Source organism: Podarcis melisellensis (genome assembly GCF_964234715.1).
Source record: "Podarcis melisellensis genome assembly, chromosome: 3".
Classification (NCBI taxonomy): Eukaryota; Metazoa; Chordata; class Lepidosauria; order Squamata; family Lacertidae; genus Podarcis; species Podarcis melisellensis.
The window spans coordinates 56305222-56322696 of NC_138530.1; the positions used below are offsets into that span (position 1 = coordinate 56305222).

General features: G+C 40.8%; 1 protein-coding gene across 1 annotated transcript in view; it reads right to left on the bottom strand.

The window, feature by feature from the left end:
* MTHFD1L (methylenetetrahydrofolate dehydrogenase (NADP+ dependent) 1 like) overlaps positions 1–17475 on the bottom strand; it is a 103171-nt gene that overhangs the window by 27984 nt on the left and 57712 nt on the right. Inside the window, exons 22-24 of the mRNA XM_081905151.1 lie at positions 14851–14892; positions 12805–12905; positions 11984–12161 (exon numbers count right to left, since the gene is read on the bottom strand). Coding sequence (XP_081761277.1) covers positions 11984–12161; positions 12805–12905; positions 14851–14892 — 321 coding nt within the window. The remainder of the gene's footprint in view (positions 1–11983; positions 12162–12804; positions 12906–14850; positions 14893–17475) is intronic.

Sequence of the window (17475 nt, forward strand, 5' to 3'; positions counted from 1 at the left end):
AATTGCTTAATTTCCCCCTCTTTGTGTTCATTTTTCATTCACATCCTATCCTCTCCGTTTATCTTTACATGCTGAATGTCACTACGCTGGCAAGGCCTGTCAGCAATGCCGAGGGTAATGGATTGACCATTGTCAGCATTGCTGCCAATAAGGAATTTCCCCCAAACCAAATACCAGCTTCAGAAGAGGAATTTTCTCAGGAGAAGAGCAGGGAAAGGGTTAAATTGTTCCTCTACTCCTGCTCTGATACCATTAGGGAACACACAAGTCTAGCAGATGCAATTTGCTCTGAAGCAAAGATGCACTTAACTTCTTATGTTTTTTGGCTCTAAGAGGAGGAGGATAATTAAACTCACTCAGAAATATTTTCCTTTTCTTTTGTGAACTTGAAATTGTGTCTCTTGGAAGAGTTGTTACTTTCAAGTATGCTGAAAGATGCAAGGTTTGAGAATATTCTTTAAATTGACCCTTTTAAATCCAATAACTTGATCTAATTTTTTTTTAGGGCTGAGCAAAGTGTTTGGAAGTAAACACTTTGGGCTCTAAGAGGGACCTTTGGGAAGCCCAAAATGTTTCACAGAAACAGACCTTTTGCACACTGGCTTAACTACCCTAATTGTGGGCAGCTCTCACTTTAGCACTTTTGTTTGTTTCTTTGGGGGCGAAGGAGTTAAAAATCAGTAGTCAAATCTAACACGTCAAATGACAACACTGTCACGGGCAATTTTTTTAACAAACAAAATCATGTTGAAGCAGCAGGTAATTGGGTTCAGGAAGGAACCAAAAGTGAAAAGGCTTATTTTACTGAACAAACATATTTGTAAAATGTGTCCCCTATTTCATCTCAGCCTCTGTAATCCATATAGTTTAAGAAACTGCTCCTAATACTTAACCCCATGTCTACCTGAAGATCTTAAGATATATTATTGATAATAATCTTATTGCACTGCTTTTGTGTTGAAAATAAGCAATTGATGTCATTTTAGGTACTATCACCTGCATTTCTAAATAGCCGGATACAAATATGGCTCAACAAAATCTAGTTCATCAGTTACCAATAAAGATCTTACCAGCATCCCCATATAAAAGCCTATATATAGTAATTGTTACCACTGTTGTAATAGAGTCAGAAGTGTTCTTGGGATCCCAGTAAGAGGACACATTGCTTCTTACTAAACAACTATCCATATAGAGTTGAGGCCTAGAACCTCAAACTACAGCCAGCCACAGTACCTACAACAACCAGGGGGATCTTTTCCCCCATGCAGCCTCTGGGAGGCAGATGGGCCTTCCTACAATGATTAGCTCTTTACAGAGGCATCACAAGGTGGGTGTCACCTCCGAGGAGGGCGACAAAATGCTGTGTGACAGTCAACGGCTTCCCGCTGCTGAAATGGTTTGCCCTCAGCTGTATGGTGGCTGGCAGGCTCCTCGTCCCTCCCCAAAAAAGTGAAATAAAGTCAAACCATTGTTGCAGGCAAAAAAAAAAAAATCAATGGGGGGGTGACAAGAAATTTTCCACACTGGGTACCACCTGACCTTGTTCCGCCACTAGCTCTTTACTTACTCCAGTTCTAGGCCATGTATTTTAGCACAGTCCCAGATGGGATAATTGTATTTCTTCCTACACCAGAAAAGTGCCCCTACTTTTACAGATCTGTTGTTGCCACATCTCTCTCTTGAAAGACAACGGAGTGCACTTCCAGGGATGAAGTTAAACCACTGGAGAATCACAGCGCCTGCTGTGACTGCAGAGACCAGTCACTCGTGACTGCTGCCTCCCGTGTTGTTTTTGCTGCATGAGCAGCACCAAAGTGCCCACGCCTGGGCAGTGTGTCTGGAGGTCCTGGACAGCCCTTACAAATCTAACTTGTAAATATAAAATCTGTCAGTGGAGACTACAACAAGCCATGAGTAGCACAAATAAAACCAGCTCAGGGAATAAACTAGAACTGGCATTTGTAAGTTTTGTTCTTTACATGGTAACTATAGGAAATGTGCTTAATGAAATCCATGCCTCAAGACATTTTTTGAATCACAAGTTACGTGCTTATTGTGGTTAAACTGGATAGGCTGGTGTCACATGCTGGATTTCAGGCGTTTTCATGGATGCCATCAAGTACAGTACAATATAATGAATGTCTGAGATAATACCTCATGAATAGCTTGGATATAAATCCTGGCAACCTGGACCCAAGGAGAGTATTCCAGCTGGCAGAGTTTGCCATCGTAAAATTGTGACTCTTGTTACAATACCTCCATGTCAGCTGTCATTGAGAATGAAGGGGAAGAAATGCAAAACATCCCCATTAATGTAACTTTTGATTGCACTCTGGATACAGCCAAGAACGAAAAGTTGTAAGGAAAGAAAACATTCCACTGTCTTTTCTCAGAAAGCTCCTACTTGTAGTTCAGAGTTCCTTGCTGCTCTACTGTCTACTCTGCAAAATCTTTTTTTTTTTAATGAGAAATTTGCCAAAATCTTCTTGATAAAAGTAGTCACATAAGGGTGATTAGGCTTAAATTATATTTGATTCCAATCTCTATGATAACATATTTAGAGCAGAACAAGTTAAGAAATAAAATCTGAATGGGCGATGGACAACTCAGCTACAGGTCAGATACAGGTCCAAAATCACATTATATAGCCCATTATATAGCCTTGCAAAATCTGAATCAGATAGGACTGAAGAAGTGCAAAACATCTTAAAGCTCAAGTCGCTGATGCTAGCATGCTTCAGGTATGCACTACAGTGTTACCTCAGGTTACAGACACTTCAGGTTACATACGCTTCAGGTTACAGAATCCGCTAACCCAGAAATAGTACCTCAGGTTAAGAGCTTTGCTTCAGGATGAGAACAGAAATCATGCTCCAGCAGCACCAGGCCCAGTTAGCTAAAGTGGTGCTTCAGGTTAAGTACAGTTTCAGGTTAAGAACGGACCTCCAGAATGAATTAAGTTCTCAGCCCGAGGTACCACTGTACTGAAAAATGGGCCAAATTATGCCACGTTTGCCAAGCTTATAAACAGTGAAAGGTTATAAGCCTCAACTAAACAAGTGCCTGTCCAACAAGGATTAGTTAAAGAACTGACTCTTAAAAGTCAGCTCTGTGGCACCAGCTACTGACTGTAAACAGCATGAGCAACAAATTAAATAACGTGAACAGAACAGGCAGTCAGATCAGTACAAATTGCTAGCATCACTCAAGACCAATTCATTTAAAACAAAACAAAATGTTACTGAACATATGACCTAGTAATTGGAGTCAGACTGTGCTGATAAAAATTGGCTTTATATTTAATGTCCACATAAATACATTTTGCAGTTTGTTTTTAAAGAGATGGTGAGCACCACCAGTTTTAAAACAAAACTATAAACTATCAAGTCCCAACACAACAAAAACTTTTCACAATGCCTCTACCTCTATGCTGCTTGGAGACTATGATATTTTACAATCTTTGCCCATAAGAAAAAGTTTACATGCTCTTTGAGTTAAATTCAAATATTTAAGCATCCAAACATCTTGTTTCTTTCAGTTAGGCCTGCAGGACATTTCTGCATGGAATCATTATTGTTATTTATTATTATTTTATTAAATTTGTATACTGCCCTTCATTCAAAAATCTCAGGCAGCTCACAACATAAAAATACAAAATAAAAACACAAACTACATTTTTTAAAAACAAGATCAAGAACAAAACAAACCAATAACACCCCCACCAACTCACACAAACACATTTTAAACGACATAGAATATTAACCAACCAAAGGTCTGGTTGAAGAGAAACATGCTACAAAACTGTTCTTCATTTGGCCTTAAGCCAAAGAATTTGGAAGTGAGGTTATGATGTGTACCTCCAGCAAATGTAATCAGTTGGGCACAATTTACAACTAAAAAATGTAAAACAAAACTTACCCTTTCTATTACAGTCTAACAGAATTCTCTGTCCATTGTGAATATGAACCTTTACAGTATTTACTCGTGTTACAATGTTTTATACTCAGCCTTCCCTCAGAAGCCCACCGCAGCTGTGGACCAGAAAAAGGCATTTTCTGTACAAAGCTGACCCAAAGGCAGCAGCAGCAGCAGCATGTGTGAATGTACCCAGTGACTGAAAACTGTGAGACGCTGTACAGCTACAACAGTTTATAAATTCTGGATTAAGGCTTTAGACTCTTCTGCAAGTGTAAAAGGAGTGTTTTAGTGAAACAGAACCAGGCTGGCAAGAGTGCTTTTCAGCAGTGGCAGAGCTAACTGCTCCGGCACCTGGAGTGGCAAGCGGCGCCAGGGATGCGCATCCGGGGTGTGTGTGTGTGCGCTGCCCACGGTGAGCGTCCCGGGGCGGTGGCAATGTCACCCCCCTCAGGATGACACCCGGGGCGGTCCGCACCCACCTTGCTCCACCTCTGCTTTTTGGCTCCCCTTTTTATCACCCTGTGAGCTTTCAAGCCCACAACAGCCACAGAGATGAACACAAAGATATAGCAGCCATATTTCATAACTGGAATAAGCATTGACTTCATGTTGGGTGGACCTGGTCTTGCGACACTTCCATGGCTAGACAAATCCACTGTCTATTTTGCTATAGTAAATGTGTGTTTTAAAACCAAACCTTTATTATGATTCAGTACATTGTATCCTGAAATCAATTGGGGTAACTAAAAAAAAAACAAACCAAAAAATGTTATGCAAAACTGTCAGTCTTTCACATGACACTTCTTGATGGATCCTGCAGCATTCAGTTCAGTTCGACCTAATTTGAACCTGGGTATAGTGGTGCTTAAATCTGACATTGACCACATGGCACAGCTCCCTTTAGATTCATGGTGAAAATGGAACACGTGTATCCTGACCATCGGGATCAGGTGTGCTTCAGCCCAGAGGTGGAAAGCGATTCAGCCAGCCGTGCCCTGTTCTCCCTCTTTCAGACTCTTTACACAGGTGATGGTGTTGTGAATGAAATTAATGAAAGCTTTGCAGTCCAGGATGTTTATATCCTATAGTGAGTGGATGGGTATCCTAAAAAGAAAAGTACCTGCCCTGCCCTGGGACATTTTGTGAGGTCCAGATTATGTGTTATACTATCAGACTGGATGCCCAGGAGAAATATGCTATCTACATGCAATACAGAATTTACTATGGTGACAGGTAACAGCTGTACACCCCAAAGGACGCAGGTATAGTATTCTCTCCATGCAGAATGTATTCTATCTTGTTTCAAAGAGCTGCTTACATAAGAATTTGCTGTGTAACACAATGGCTACTACTTATACTGTTCATCCCTACATTGGACAAAATAAAGTTGCCAGTATATGTCCAGTATGTGAGGAGTGCTATGTATACATTCAAAGGAGCTGGACAAATTAAACTGACAGAATATATTTTAATACACTAGGGCTGCCTAAAGAGTCCCGGAAAAGTATATCTCAATGTGGTTTGATGCAAGTTTTGTATTGTTGGAAACATGACAGAAGAATAACAGACTTTTTCATTATTAATTCCTTAATTTAGGAAACTGTGCTGTGGTTTTTAAGTGTTGTATAAATTTATTTGTAGCAAAATACCAGGGCCTTTCTTCCAGTGGAAGTGTTTTGTGAAATCTATACTACGAAACTGTCAATGTAAGCTTATATTGAACATGACACAAGGTACCATGAGGGTCAAATTACAAGCATATTTGCCTATGCCTCAGTAGCTCTGGTGCTGCTTTGAGGAACAACAGATCCCTTCCAGTTTTGCTATGAAGCACGTAGCCTGACTGAGACTAATACTTTAAGAACAGTATAACTCATGTGTTTCTTCCCATGTGTATGCAGAGTGTTGAAATATGCTCATTCAAAACTGCCAGCTGTTGGATCAATGTACAGAATTTACCCCTTGATTACATCCTAAGCAACAACTTAGGATGCAAAAAGTGACAGTAAATCACATTCATCAGTAAAGTAACAATGAAAATCGTGTTGAAAAATATCAGCTGCAATTTTGTTATTTTGGGGAAAATTCACTCTGGGAGAGGTGCCTATGAAGACACGTTTATCCTTAATAATTCGCCTTTAGCTAAAACCCAGGGAAAGTTGGCGATCAGCTCATCCTGGGCTATGGGGCAATTTTATCTGGTCTCACATTCAGCCATACCAAAGCTAAAGTTAAAGCGTTGCTCACAGTTTCACTCACAAAAAGAGAGAGGAAATATTTTTTATTCCCATTATGTACGAAAGAGAAACCTTGCACTTTCAAATGTTACAAGACTCTGTCAGATGTTAACCCAGAGTGGCTGCTTGAATGTTGTCCCCCCCCCCCAAATACATTCCTTTACATACTCATGCTTTCCCACTCCTCTTCTCATGGGTGGTGTTCGATTTTTACTCAGAGTAGACCCACTGAAATTGATGACTAAGTTAGGTCCATTATTATCAGTGGGTCTACCCTGAGTACCTAACTGAATACCATTCCATGTGTACAAAGTGAATAGACATTGTTTTCAGCTACAGAAATATCTTCTGTCTCAGCTTTTATACACCATGGAGCAAGACAGAAACAAGGAACCGTGGGCAGAAGCATGTGTGGGGAGCAATGTCTGAATAACCTCATAATGCGACTTGTGTTCAGTGTCATGTGATTAAAAAGATTTAAAATAAGCCTTCTGTTTTGTTTTTAATCTTTTAACATCATGAGAACAAATCTTTGGATTTGTTATTAGTAATATTTTCATTATATATATATATATATATATATATATATATATATATATATATATATATATATGCTTTCGTAGATTTTCACGGGTACAGGAATGCAGGTTTTGGTGTCCTCGGGTGTCTTCCCGTGTAAAAGTTGGGGTGTCTAGGCGATGTTTCGACGAGGTCTCACTCGTCATCTTCAGGCTGGTGCTTTCGGCTTCTTGTTACTGGAACAGAGCAGGATCTCAGTGTTTGAGTTCCTATAAATACTGTTGAGGGGGTGTGGTGTATAGCCTCCAATGTTCTGGGCAGAGAGGAAGTTCCCAGGCTAGTGTGCCTTTTCTTCTTTTGTTCCTTAATTACTTGAGGGATATCTTGAGTGATTTCTTGAGTGATATCCTGAGTACCACTTAGGTGGGTCATTAGGTGTGGATTAGGTGTGGAGGCTATACACCACACCCCCTCAACAGTATTTATAGGAACTCAAACACTGAGATCCTGCTCTGTTCCAGTAACAAGAAGCCGAAAGCACCAGCCTGAAGAAGCCGAAAGCACCAGCCTGAAGATGACGAGTGAGACCTCGTCGAAACGTCGCCTAGACACCCCAACTTTTACACGGGAAGACACCCGAGGACACCAAAACCTGCATATATATATATATATATATAATGAAATATATATATATATATATTAGCCTTGAGCTTTAGGGATCAGTTCTTCATTTCTACACAGACTGGGAGAAATAATAAATAACCAAGCCCCAGCTAAATGAAGCCATCTATATCTTCCTCAAATCTATTGTGAGGAATACAGCCAAGACAAAATGCATAGTTCAAGGTGCTTTGGATTAATATGGCTTGGTGCTAAAATAGCAGCTGACTCTGCACATTTCATCTTTCATTACTTTTTCTTGTTCCGTTCCCATTACCCTTTCCTAAATCTGTTTGTAATTTCAGCCTTCTCTTTTGATTCCACAAGTTCAGTGGATGACAGAGGGCAATTCCTAAACTCAAAGCACCCTCCTTAGCTAGATTGCTGTAGGACAGAATTGGCGGCTTAATGTAGGGAAGAAAATGTTCACTTAAAAGTTTAAACTGTTATGCGAATCTACACCTCCATCTGTGGCCATACGAGATTTGTTTTCATCTTCCCAACATGGAGCCACTTCCCACCCCATGTTTGAGAACATGAAAGGAACGGAAAATATTTAATAAAAACAAATATTAAAAGTGCCATGCTGTCACGTGGGATGGGCGGAGTGTGCGAATAAGAAAGGGACAAAGCTAGCTTTCAAACTCATCACTTTTTTAAAAAAAAAAAGATCAGGCAAAAAGCACATCCAGATTTTGTTTGAAAGAAACGCACATTAGGGGGTATTGTACACTTCACTGTATTTATGAATGCTTTCAAGTGCCATGCTGACAGATGTGATTCCTTGGAGGGGGTGGGGAAAGAAGCAGGGTGGCCTACACTTCAAATTAATATGATTTGAAGGAGCAAAGAGGAGCAAAGAAGCTTTATTTGTCTCCCCACTGTGACCATGCATGAGCAACATCTGTAACAGGGGTAGCCAATGTTGTGCCCTCCAGACGTTGGATTACAACTCCCATCAGCCTCTACCAGCATGGCCAATGGCAAGGAGTGATAGGTGTTGTAGTCCAATAACATTTGGAAGCACCATGTTGGCTATCCCTGCTCTATAAGGACCAAAACCTCAGTGCACAAGCGTAAAATGACATCCTTGGGTCACAGCCAAACACGTATCTATAATTCCAACAACATCAGATGCTGACTTAATATCATGATTAGTTAACTGAGATCAAGCCAGAATTCCCTGGTATGGATGTCACAGGGGACTATGGCTTAATACAAGTACCAAAGCCAATGCAAGAGGAAGGAGAATTCAGTCCTCGGACCATGTGGTGAAGGATGGGCTATAAATGTGTATAAATAAATAAAACAGATGGTTGTTTCTTAAAGGCCCTAGCTTGGCCACTTTGTTTTGCATAGGCTAGCCCAGGAATTCCTCTGCAGTTTGTATTCTCCCTTCATATCCCAAATGATCAAAATCTTAGCATTTATTAATTTCTAGGGTTCAAGGGGGTCCTCCTCCCAAATCTACACCATTATTGATTATGGATGAAATTTATATCTTACCCTTTCTCTTGGATGAGCCAATATCACTAATATGACCAGGCAAAAACTTTCCTGTTTCCCACAGGCTTTTGGCCCTAAGTTTGAAGGGTTTTAAGTATTTGTGGCCACATTTAGTGGGGCAGCATCTACAAACCACTCTTTTTTTATTTGTATAGATGTGTTTTTTGTTTTTTATTGATTGTGCTTAATTTAAATGGTTTTAGTATTTCCAGTGTGTCTGGAAAGCCCCTTGAATCATTTCCATTAGCAAAGTGGCTCATGAATAATAATAACAACAAACATTTAAAAAAGCATTCTAAAAGCAGTTTAAATCATTCAACCCAGTGATTTCAGGGTTGTCAGAAATCCTTATGTCCATCAGGGTTTGGCTCCTGATCTACAAACCCTGTATCTGTACCGTATTTGAAACTGCTTCAGTCTTGTTACTAGAGTTGTACCTTGGTTCTCGAACAGAATGTGTTCTGGGAGTCCATTCAACTCCCGGAACCATTCGAAAACCAAGGCGCAGCTTCCGATTGGCTGCAGAAGCTGCGGAAGCCATGCCAGATGTTTGGCTACTGAAAATCGTTCAAAAACTGGAACACTCACTTCCAGGTTTCGATTGTTCGGGAGCCGATTTGTTCGGGATCCAAGGCGTTTGAGATTCAAGGTACGACCGTATTAGATTATTATTATTTTTGTCCACCTTTCATCCTAAAGTCCTAGGGAAGGTTCCAGCAACTCAAATAATATAAATTTAAATCAACTGAAATAAATAAAACAGGTGAAATATTTTTGAAGCAGAGACCCATGTTTAGAAGCAGCCTCCCTGTGTTCAGGATAAACATTCTCAAGGATTGAACGGGGGGATATAATTATGCAACTTTGTAGAACTCGGTTGTGCACAACTCTTATTGGCAGGTGTCCAAGTAGTTCTACACTTTTTTCTATCAAATTAATAAAGCAAAAAACAGGCTGTCTCATTTGGGGAAGGGCCATAGTTCAATGGTAGAGCATCTGCTCTGTATGCAGAAGGTCCCAGGCTCAATGTCTGGCACCGTCAACAGGACTGGGAAAGGCTCACTTTCTAAAATTTTGGAGAGCCACAGCCTGTCAATGAGGACAATACTGAGCTAGACAGACCAACGATCTGACTTCATATAAGGCAGCTATGTTCCTATATACATGTACATGCAGCCTTTAAAAAACAAAGTGCCTGCCTGAAGCGTGAAGGCAGAGCGAGACTCACAGAGGAACCAGCATTTGATTTACTGGTATGCGTATCTGTCAATCAAATTGTGAAGTGAGGAAAAAGCTAGGCTCGTTCCATTGCTGAGGGACATGCTGCAGGCTCTCTTTTTAATTATGTCTGTCTTCACCCAAGTTGATGTGGTGAGAGACGGCTTGTGTCATGTTTTCTGTACTTTGATTTCTTAAGAAGAGAAATATGTAGTTCTGACAAAAACATCTCTAGTCAGCAGAAATCTCCGAGAGCCAAATGGGATTTCGGCTGGCCGCAAGTTATGAGCAATAGGAACCTTACACTACAATCTTGTAGCGCAAAGGTAGGGGAACTTTTTCAGCGTTCCCTTCTGGGCGACCACATGGCGGTAGTGGGCAAGGCCATGGGCAAAAGTAGGTGGAACAAGGAGTATTCTAGCTGATACTAAAAAACAACAACCCCAAATCCTGTGAAATACAGATTGCTTCATACAGAATTCAGATGGCTTTCGTGGGCAATTCTCTTTAACAATGGGAAAGAAATAATAAACAGCACAGAGTCAAACCATTTAGATGGGTTCTTGTGTGAAGACAAACACTGTTAATATTGCAAACTTCTCTGTGGTCTTCTCAAAGCCGCTTGCCGCCTGTCTGCATTTTTGCAAAAATCCCTTGTGTAATTCCCAATCCCACAATTTATTTGGATATCTTTAGCTTCACCTTATTTCTTAGTATTTCAGCCCCTTGACAAACGATGTAAGGCTTTTCACATCTCACTCACGCTCTCAAATCAGGGCACCCTTGTTTCTTCACACCACATTCCAACTATGCCAGAAATTTAATTACTAATCTTGATGCTAATTAACTTGCTTACATCAGCTGACAACGCACTGGTAAATCTAGTGCTATACGCTCACTAGTATAAAATGGTAGGATTTAGAAGAAGAAGAAACAGAGAGCAACTGCATAAAATGGAATTAAATTTAAGACTGACTGTTTTAAAGGGCAATAATCTGGAGAAATCCAACAGTAAACAAATGTCCAACATGTACTTACTTCTTAATTATTATTTTAAATATCCACTCCTCCTTAAAAAGCAAAGATTGGCTTCCACTAGTCTCCTTAGGCAATCATCAGCTCTCCTTCTCTCCCCCCCACCCCCGACAGCTTACTTTCACAAATACTGCAACATCAGATGCTCCCAGACAGATTAAAGATTTGAGCTAAGGAATATCCTATTAGGCAGATGCATATGAATTAAAATGGGACGCGGGTGGCACTGTGGTCTAAACCACTGAGCCTCTTGGGTGTGCCAATCAGAAGGTCGGCGGTTCAAATCTGCATGATGGGGTGAGCTCCCATTGCTCTGCTCCAGCTTCTGCCAACCCAACAGTTTGAAAGCATACCAGTGCAAGTAGATAAGTAGGTACTGCTGTAGCAGGAAGGTATATGGCGTTTCCGTGTGCTCTGGCTTCTGTCACAGTGTTCCGTTGCACCAGAAGTGGTTTAGTTATGCTGGTCACATGACCTAGAAAGCTGTCTGTGGACAAACGCCGGCTCCCTCAGCCTGAAGCGAGTTGTCTTTGACCGGACTTAACTGTCCAGGGGTCCTTTACCTTACCTTTTTACCTTATGAATCAAAAGGGTTGCATGTGTGCCAGATCCTGAGTTAGATATTAAAACAGAGCACAATTCAAAACAATGCATATAGAATTTGGATTCCATCATATATATTTGAACCTAATCATTTTCAAAGTGTGCAGAGTAAGAATGCTTGAAACAGGACATGTTTGAATTAGAAGTTTGACAAAAACCACCAACATAGATATGATCCCAACAGGAGTAATGTGTACACCTGAAGATTCAGACTGAACAGCTACAACTTCCACTATGTGGAAATAAATGCACATACCACAAAGAAATTGGTTGGATCTTTTGCTTACCTCCAGGTCATAGAGATATCTGAAGCTATTCTGCTGATTGGTAGCTCTCCTTACAGCCTGAGCCAATTCCACAGCTCCTCTGCCCCCATATGACCAGTGACTGCATGGCACTGCATCAGAAGCTCCAGACTGCTTGGCAATCTCACAGACTAAATCAATCTCAGCAGGAGAGTCCGTACTGCCAACAAAACAATCATTTCATTTGCAACTTTATTTAGCAGTCAAATTTGCTAAGTGGCTCTCCATACTAAGTGGCTCTCCATACTTAGGGACAACAGATAAGAATCAGGATGGAGAGCCTGTAGCCCTATAGATATTTTTGGTAGACTCCAAGTCCCATCAGCCACAGCCAGCATGGCCAATGGTCAGGGATGATGGAAGTTGTAGTACACCAATATCCGTAGGGCCACAGGTTCTCCTGTGCCTGGGTAAGAGAATTAAACAAAATATCTAAGCAAAATGTCTATACAAATTTAGCACTATTCACAGTTTTAACTCAGGCAAGACTAAAAACAAAGTACTGAGGTGGCTGTGGAAGGCTGTGGAAGGTACACATAGAAATACCTCGCTAACTTAAAATGAATTCAAATATCCAGGGCCTGGTTTGCTGCGCCCAAGGGTACTAAAGGAGCTTGTGGATATAATTTTAGGACCTCTGTCTATAATCTTTGAGAATTCTTGGAGAACAAGTGAGGTCCCTACAGTCTGGAGGTGGGCAAATGTTATCCCCATTTTTAAAAAGGGTAAAGAAAGAAGACCCAGGGAATAGATTTCTAAAGACCCATAAGACCCAGCATGGATTTCTAAAAAACAAGTCTTACCTGAAAACATTGAGAGCCACTACAACTGGAACACCAAACTGCTGGGCAATTTCAATTTGTTTCCGTAAGTTGCTGCAGCCATCAGATACCAGCTTGAGATTCTGGTGGACAGAGAACAAAAAGTCGATATAAATTTAACTGCAATAAAAATACTTTTCACTTATCATTCAATGCTTTTTTTTTTTTTACTAAAGCCAGATGGTACAGTGAATTTCTCCTCAAGATCATCATATTAAGAGTTCTTAACTGTCCTTCATTCTAAGCCCCCAGGGTGGGTTGCAACAATGTAATAATGCAGTATTAAAATCAGTTAAAACAACTTACACTCAGAGGAATTTGGCAGCAGCATGGCAAAAAAATAGACACTCAGTCCTACTAACCATGAAAATGATGCCTATCATGCACTATGTCTGTGGATTAATAAAAACAAGCTCCTGGAAGTTGTATAGGCCACAGCCAAGTTTCCCCAGTTCTAACCCACAGCTCCACCTAAAGGGTTTATATGGTAAACAGGATTAAATAAAGAGATTTCTGTTCATCTCCCAAAGGTTGCAATCCTATGCAGTACGCCTACTTCTGAACAGAAATACATAGCATTGTGGTTCTTATTAACTGTATTCCATACTGCTTAGAAAACTCTGTTCAACATGTGACTAGTTCAAGGAAGCTCAAATCTGGACAGAATCATGAAATCCAGTCTGCTGAAAAATCTTTCAAGCCTATTATGTCTGAGATTCGAAACTAATTTTGGGCACTGCTAATCCATAGATCTCAAGATCTTTACTTGTAGAACTGGTATGGTTGCTGAGTGAATCCACATCTGCAGTTCACATGGGGCTGTTGGTGGTGCACGATGTTACCAGAACAATGAGATTCTTGCTGCTTCTAACTTTTCCGGAAGCACCCCTCAAAAAAGGTTTTACATACACATCCCCTCCAGTCTTGAGATGCACATAGGATTTCAGGACAAAGACTAGGTGATTACCAAGAGATATTTTTTTTAAGGATGTGTTGAGAAAGGGAAGCCAAAGAGGATATTGAAATGTGGATGTGGGAAACCGTTAACACTTTAGGAAGTGCATATGCGAGAGAGACAGCAAAGGCAGGGGACACTCCTTCCAGTGCTGCTGTTTAAGGGAACCCTGATGGATCTTGGGGCTACCAGAATTCTAGATCCTGCTGTTAGTGTAGGATTATCAAACTGGTCACAGAGTCACTCAGTGTAAAACTACAGTACAGTATATGCATAACCTATGGTCAGAATATTTGTGGCATGAGCTTTGAGCTTTGTGGCCGGAAGTCTACTTCCATCAAAACCATGAAGCAATAAAAAAGTGTTTTGGGGGGGAGAAACTAACCAAATAAAAACACAAGAGCTGCAGATTGTAGCATCCTTGTTTCTTAAGCAAGAGTTATAGAAACAACGTGCATTTATTAGCTCATCGAAACAGGAACACACAAACACTGTTGCACAATTTGTTAATGCTACAGAAAGGTCTGGACAATCACTTTGCTTTTTCTTATGGAAAATATATGAAGTCCTGTGCATTCAGTTATCATAATGAAGGAAAATGAATTTTTGTTGCAAAGTATTTGGTTACATCTATTTTTATAATCATTTATATCCCGCTTCCGTAGCCCAGCAAGAGTGTTCAGACACAACTAGGTGACTAACAAATACAACAGAAATGCCAAAGGCATATAAAAACTTGGGGATTTTCTAAATTAAGAGTGTTAAACAAACAAACAAACAAACAACAGAAATAGGAATATAGGGAGCTGCCTTATACCACTGGTCCATCTTTCTCAGTACTGTCTACACCGATTGGCAGCAACTCTATGGGATTCCAGGAAGGGACTCTTCCCCAGTTCTGCCTGGAGATGCTGGGGGTTGATCCTGGGACCTTCTGCTTGCAAGGCCGATGCTCTACCACTGAGCTACGACCCTTCCCCTCCGTCCAGGAGTCTAGTCTTTGTAAATGTCAAATTTAATTCCTCTGTTACCTTGACTGCCTACAAAGTGGCAATGAAAGATTTAAATCTTACCTCCTCTGTATATTCTTTCTTAAGAGGGGCACCAGCTGTCACCTAAGATAACAAACAAGTAGTTAAACAATGGTCATAGAACAGACCTGTCCAAAGAGGTTGCTTCATGTAATCTTATTTTGATACCTTTCTAAAAAGCAGCGAGGGTCAGCATTTAACAGTATCAACAATGGGAATATTAGAATTTCACATTGCTTCTTTCATTAATTATTGTATCTACACAAGCAGATTATTGATGTTGTAGTGTGATTTGGCAACATCTAGTATTCTTCAAGCCAGCACTAGCTAAACAATGTCAGATTCGAGCCCCGAGTTCATTTTTAGCAGACCTCAAAATAAAACCATTAAGTTTTACTAAAATGTTCATGCTTCCATTTTGAAACTGAAGTTACATTGCATCAGCCACTGCTGGAGGAAAATGTGGCCTGTGAGGAGAGGTTGTAGGGGAAACTCTGCAAGTAGGGGTTAAGCACCCCTGCTTTTCCCCTGCAAAAGCCTCCATCCCTGTGTTCACACCATTCATCTCAGTTGGAAACTCCCATAACATGTTCAAATAACATGCTGTTTCAGGCACATTTTAAGACACTTAAGGTGACTGTGAACCTCTTTTAAAAAAATGATGAGACAAATATGGACCACCTATTGCTTGTCATTTTTACCATGCTATATAAGAAATTGTTCCCCGCTAATGCCCCAATGCCAGATGAAGGCTGCAGAGAGCTGCAGCCTATCCAACAACCACAACCATTATTACACACTCCTCTTTAGCACATGACTTAGGCAATGCTCAGCATCCTATCCCATTAATTTGCCAAGACTACCACCTGAATGCTAGCTGGTGTTGGCTTCTAGTAGGGGGATGGATGAAGCAATAACCAGGGAGAAAAGGTGGAGGAGTTGGATGTTGCTGGCAACATGATAAGGAGAGGGTGAGAAAGTGGAGAATCAGAGGAGGAGCTTATGGAGGGGAGGGGTTTGCTAGAAAACCTCACTGAAAGGTACAATTGGGGGCAGGGTTTATTGGGTTTGCCTCTTGAATAGGAGTTGTCAGGAAATGTAACCACTGTCCCACTTCCCACTTTGAAATCTTATTCCTTGACAAATCTTGAACAACCCTGTTGCTTGAAAATAATTATTTTAAAAGTTCAAGTCTGTGAAGCTAAATTTGGCAGTTCTTCAGAGTGGAAACCCAAAAGCACAACACTAACAAAATAAATTGATTCCAGTTCCTGAAAACCAGCAGCCCAGCATAAATATGAAGAACACCTCAACTGGAAAAGTTAAGGAAGGGAAGTGAGCTAGAAATATTCAAGGGGGTGGAAATCTATTTACATTCTAATTTGTGAATTATATGGCTTGGTGCTTTCCTTGCTTACAGTGAATGCTTCATTTGGCTAAGCGAAGAAGGTGAAACAAGTGTTAGAGATTTCAGTGGCCGTGCTCAGCCTGCACACAGCTATTGCAAAGAAGCAGTCTTATTTCAACCTAAGTTCTCAGACAAGTAAATACATCCCCTTCAATTGGGGGTTGGGGATGGTTGGGTGCAAAAGCACTGGTCATTGTTACCCAGTTGACAGGTATCTGCAGCTGGATGATGAGAAGAGTTTAATAAATAATATTATGACTGTATTCCAAAACATACTCACATAGCAGTAGGTGTCATTGAGATCAATGGGGCTTTACTTCTGAGTAAACATGGTTAGGCTCATGCTGTAGGTAAGAGAGCGAGTTTGCAAAGTATTAAGCAGAAAAAGTAGTTTGCAGAAGAATCTGAAAGGTGGAATCAGGACATGCATTCTGTGAGAGAGTTTCAGTGTAACATGAAATGGTGCATCCGCTACTTTAGGAGCAAAGGCTTCCAGAGTGAGCATGGAAGATGAAGAGCCAGGAAAGGCAAAGGCAAGAATCTGGTGAATGTGAAGGCAAACTGCGGACAGGCTGAATGTGGGCCATTGCTCACAATGTGATCATAGCAGCAACCACACAATCTTGGAAGCAAAAATTCTGCACAGAGGTTAAGATAGTTGAAGTGGGACCAGTAAATGTTTACAAACAAATAGCAATGGCCCGCAGGGAAGTGGTTGCAAAAGCCCAGGAAAAAGATAGGAAGTCCAGCTCTAGCAAGGAATTAAAGTTAAGAAAAAGAGGGCGGAAAGTGACAAAGTAGATGAAAGCCAGACTGCATGCTTGGGTGACAGGATAAGGGAAGGGAAAGTACTCCAAGAACTCGAGAGGCAGGAGAGGGAGATTTGGTTGTAATACATCTGCCTTGAGTACTGCTGTGATCAGCATCAAAAGAAGACAAAGAAATGGGGGCAAGCTCAGCACTTTCATTTCCAGGGATTTTTAGTAACCCCACTTCATTATATTCAGCTGGTCTTAAATGTACTTAACAGTAACTAGATTCTAGAGGATATCCCTAGTTAGTAGTTCAGGACTGAAGAAATGGCAGAAACAGAGCAGAGTGGGTAGCAGTTCAGACTAGAGGACACAGTGGTTGGTCATGCTTAGAGAAACCTTAGTGAAATCAGTGGGATGCCCATTGATTTAATTGGGTCTGCTTCTAAGCACGACAATACTCAATTGTGACCCCATTTACCTGGGAGTAAGCCCCACTGAATTTGA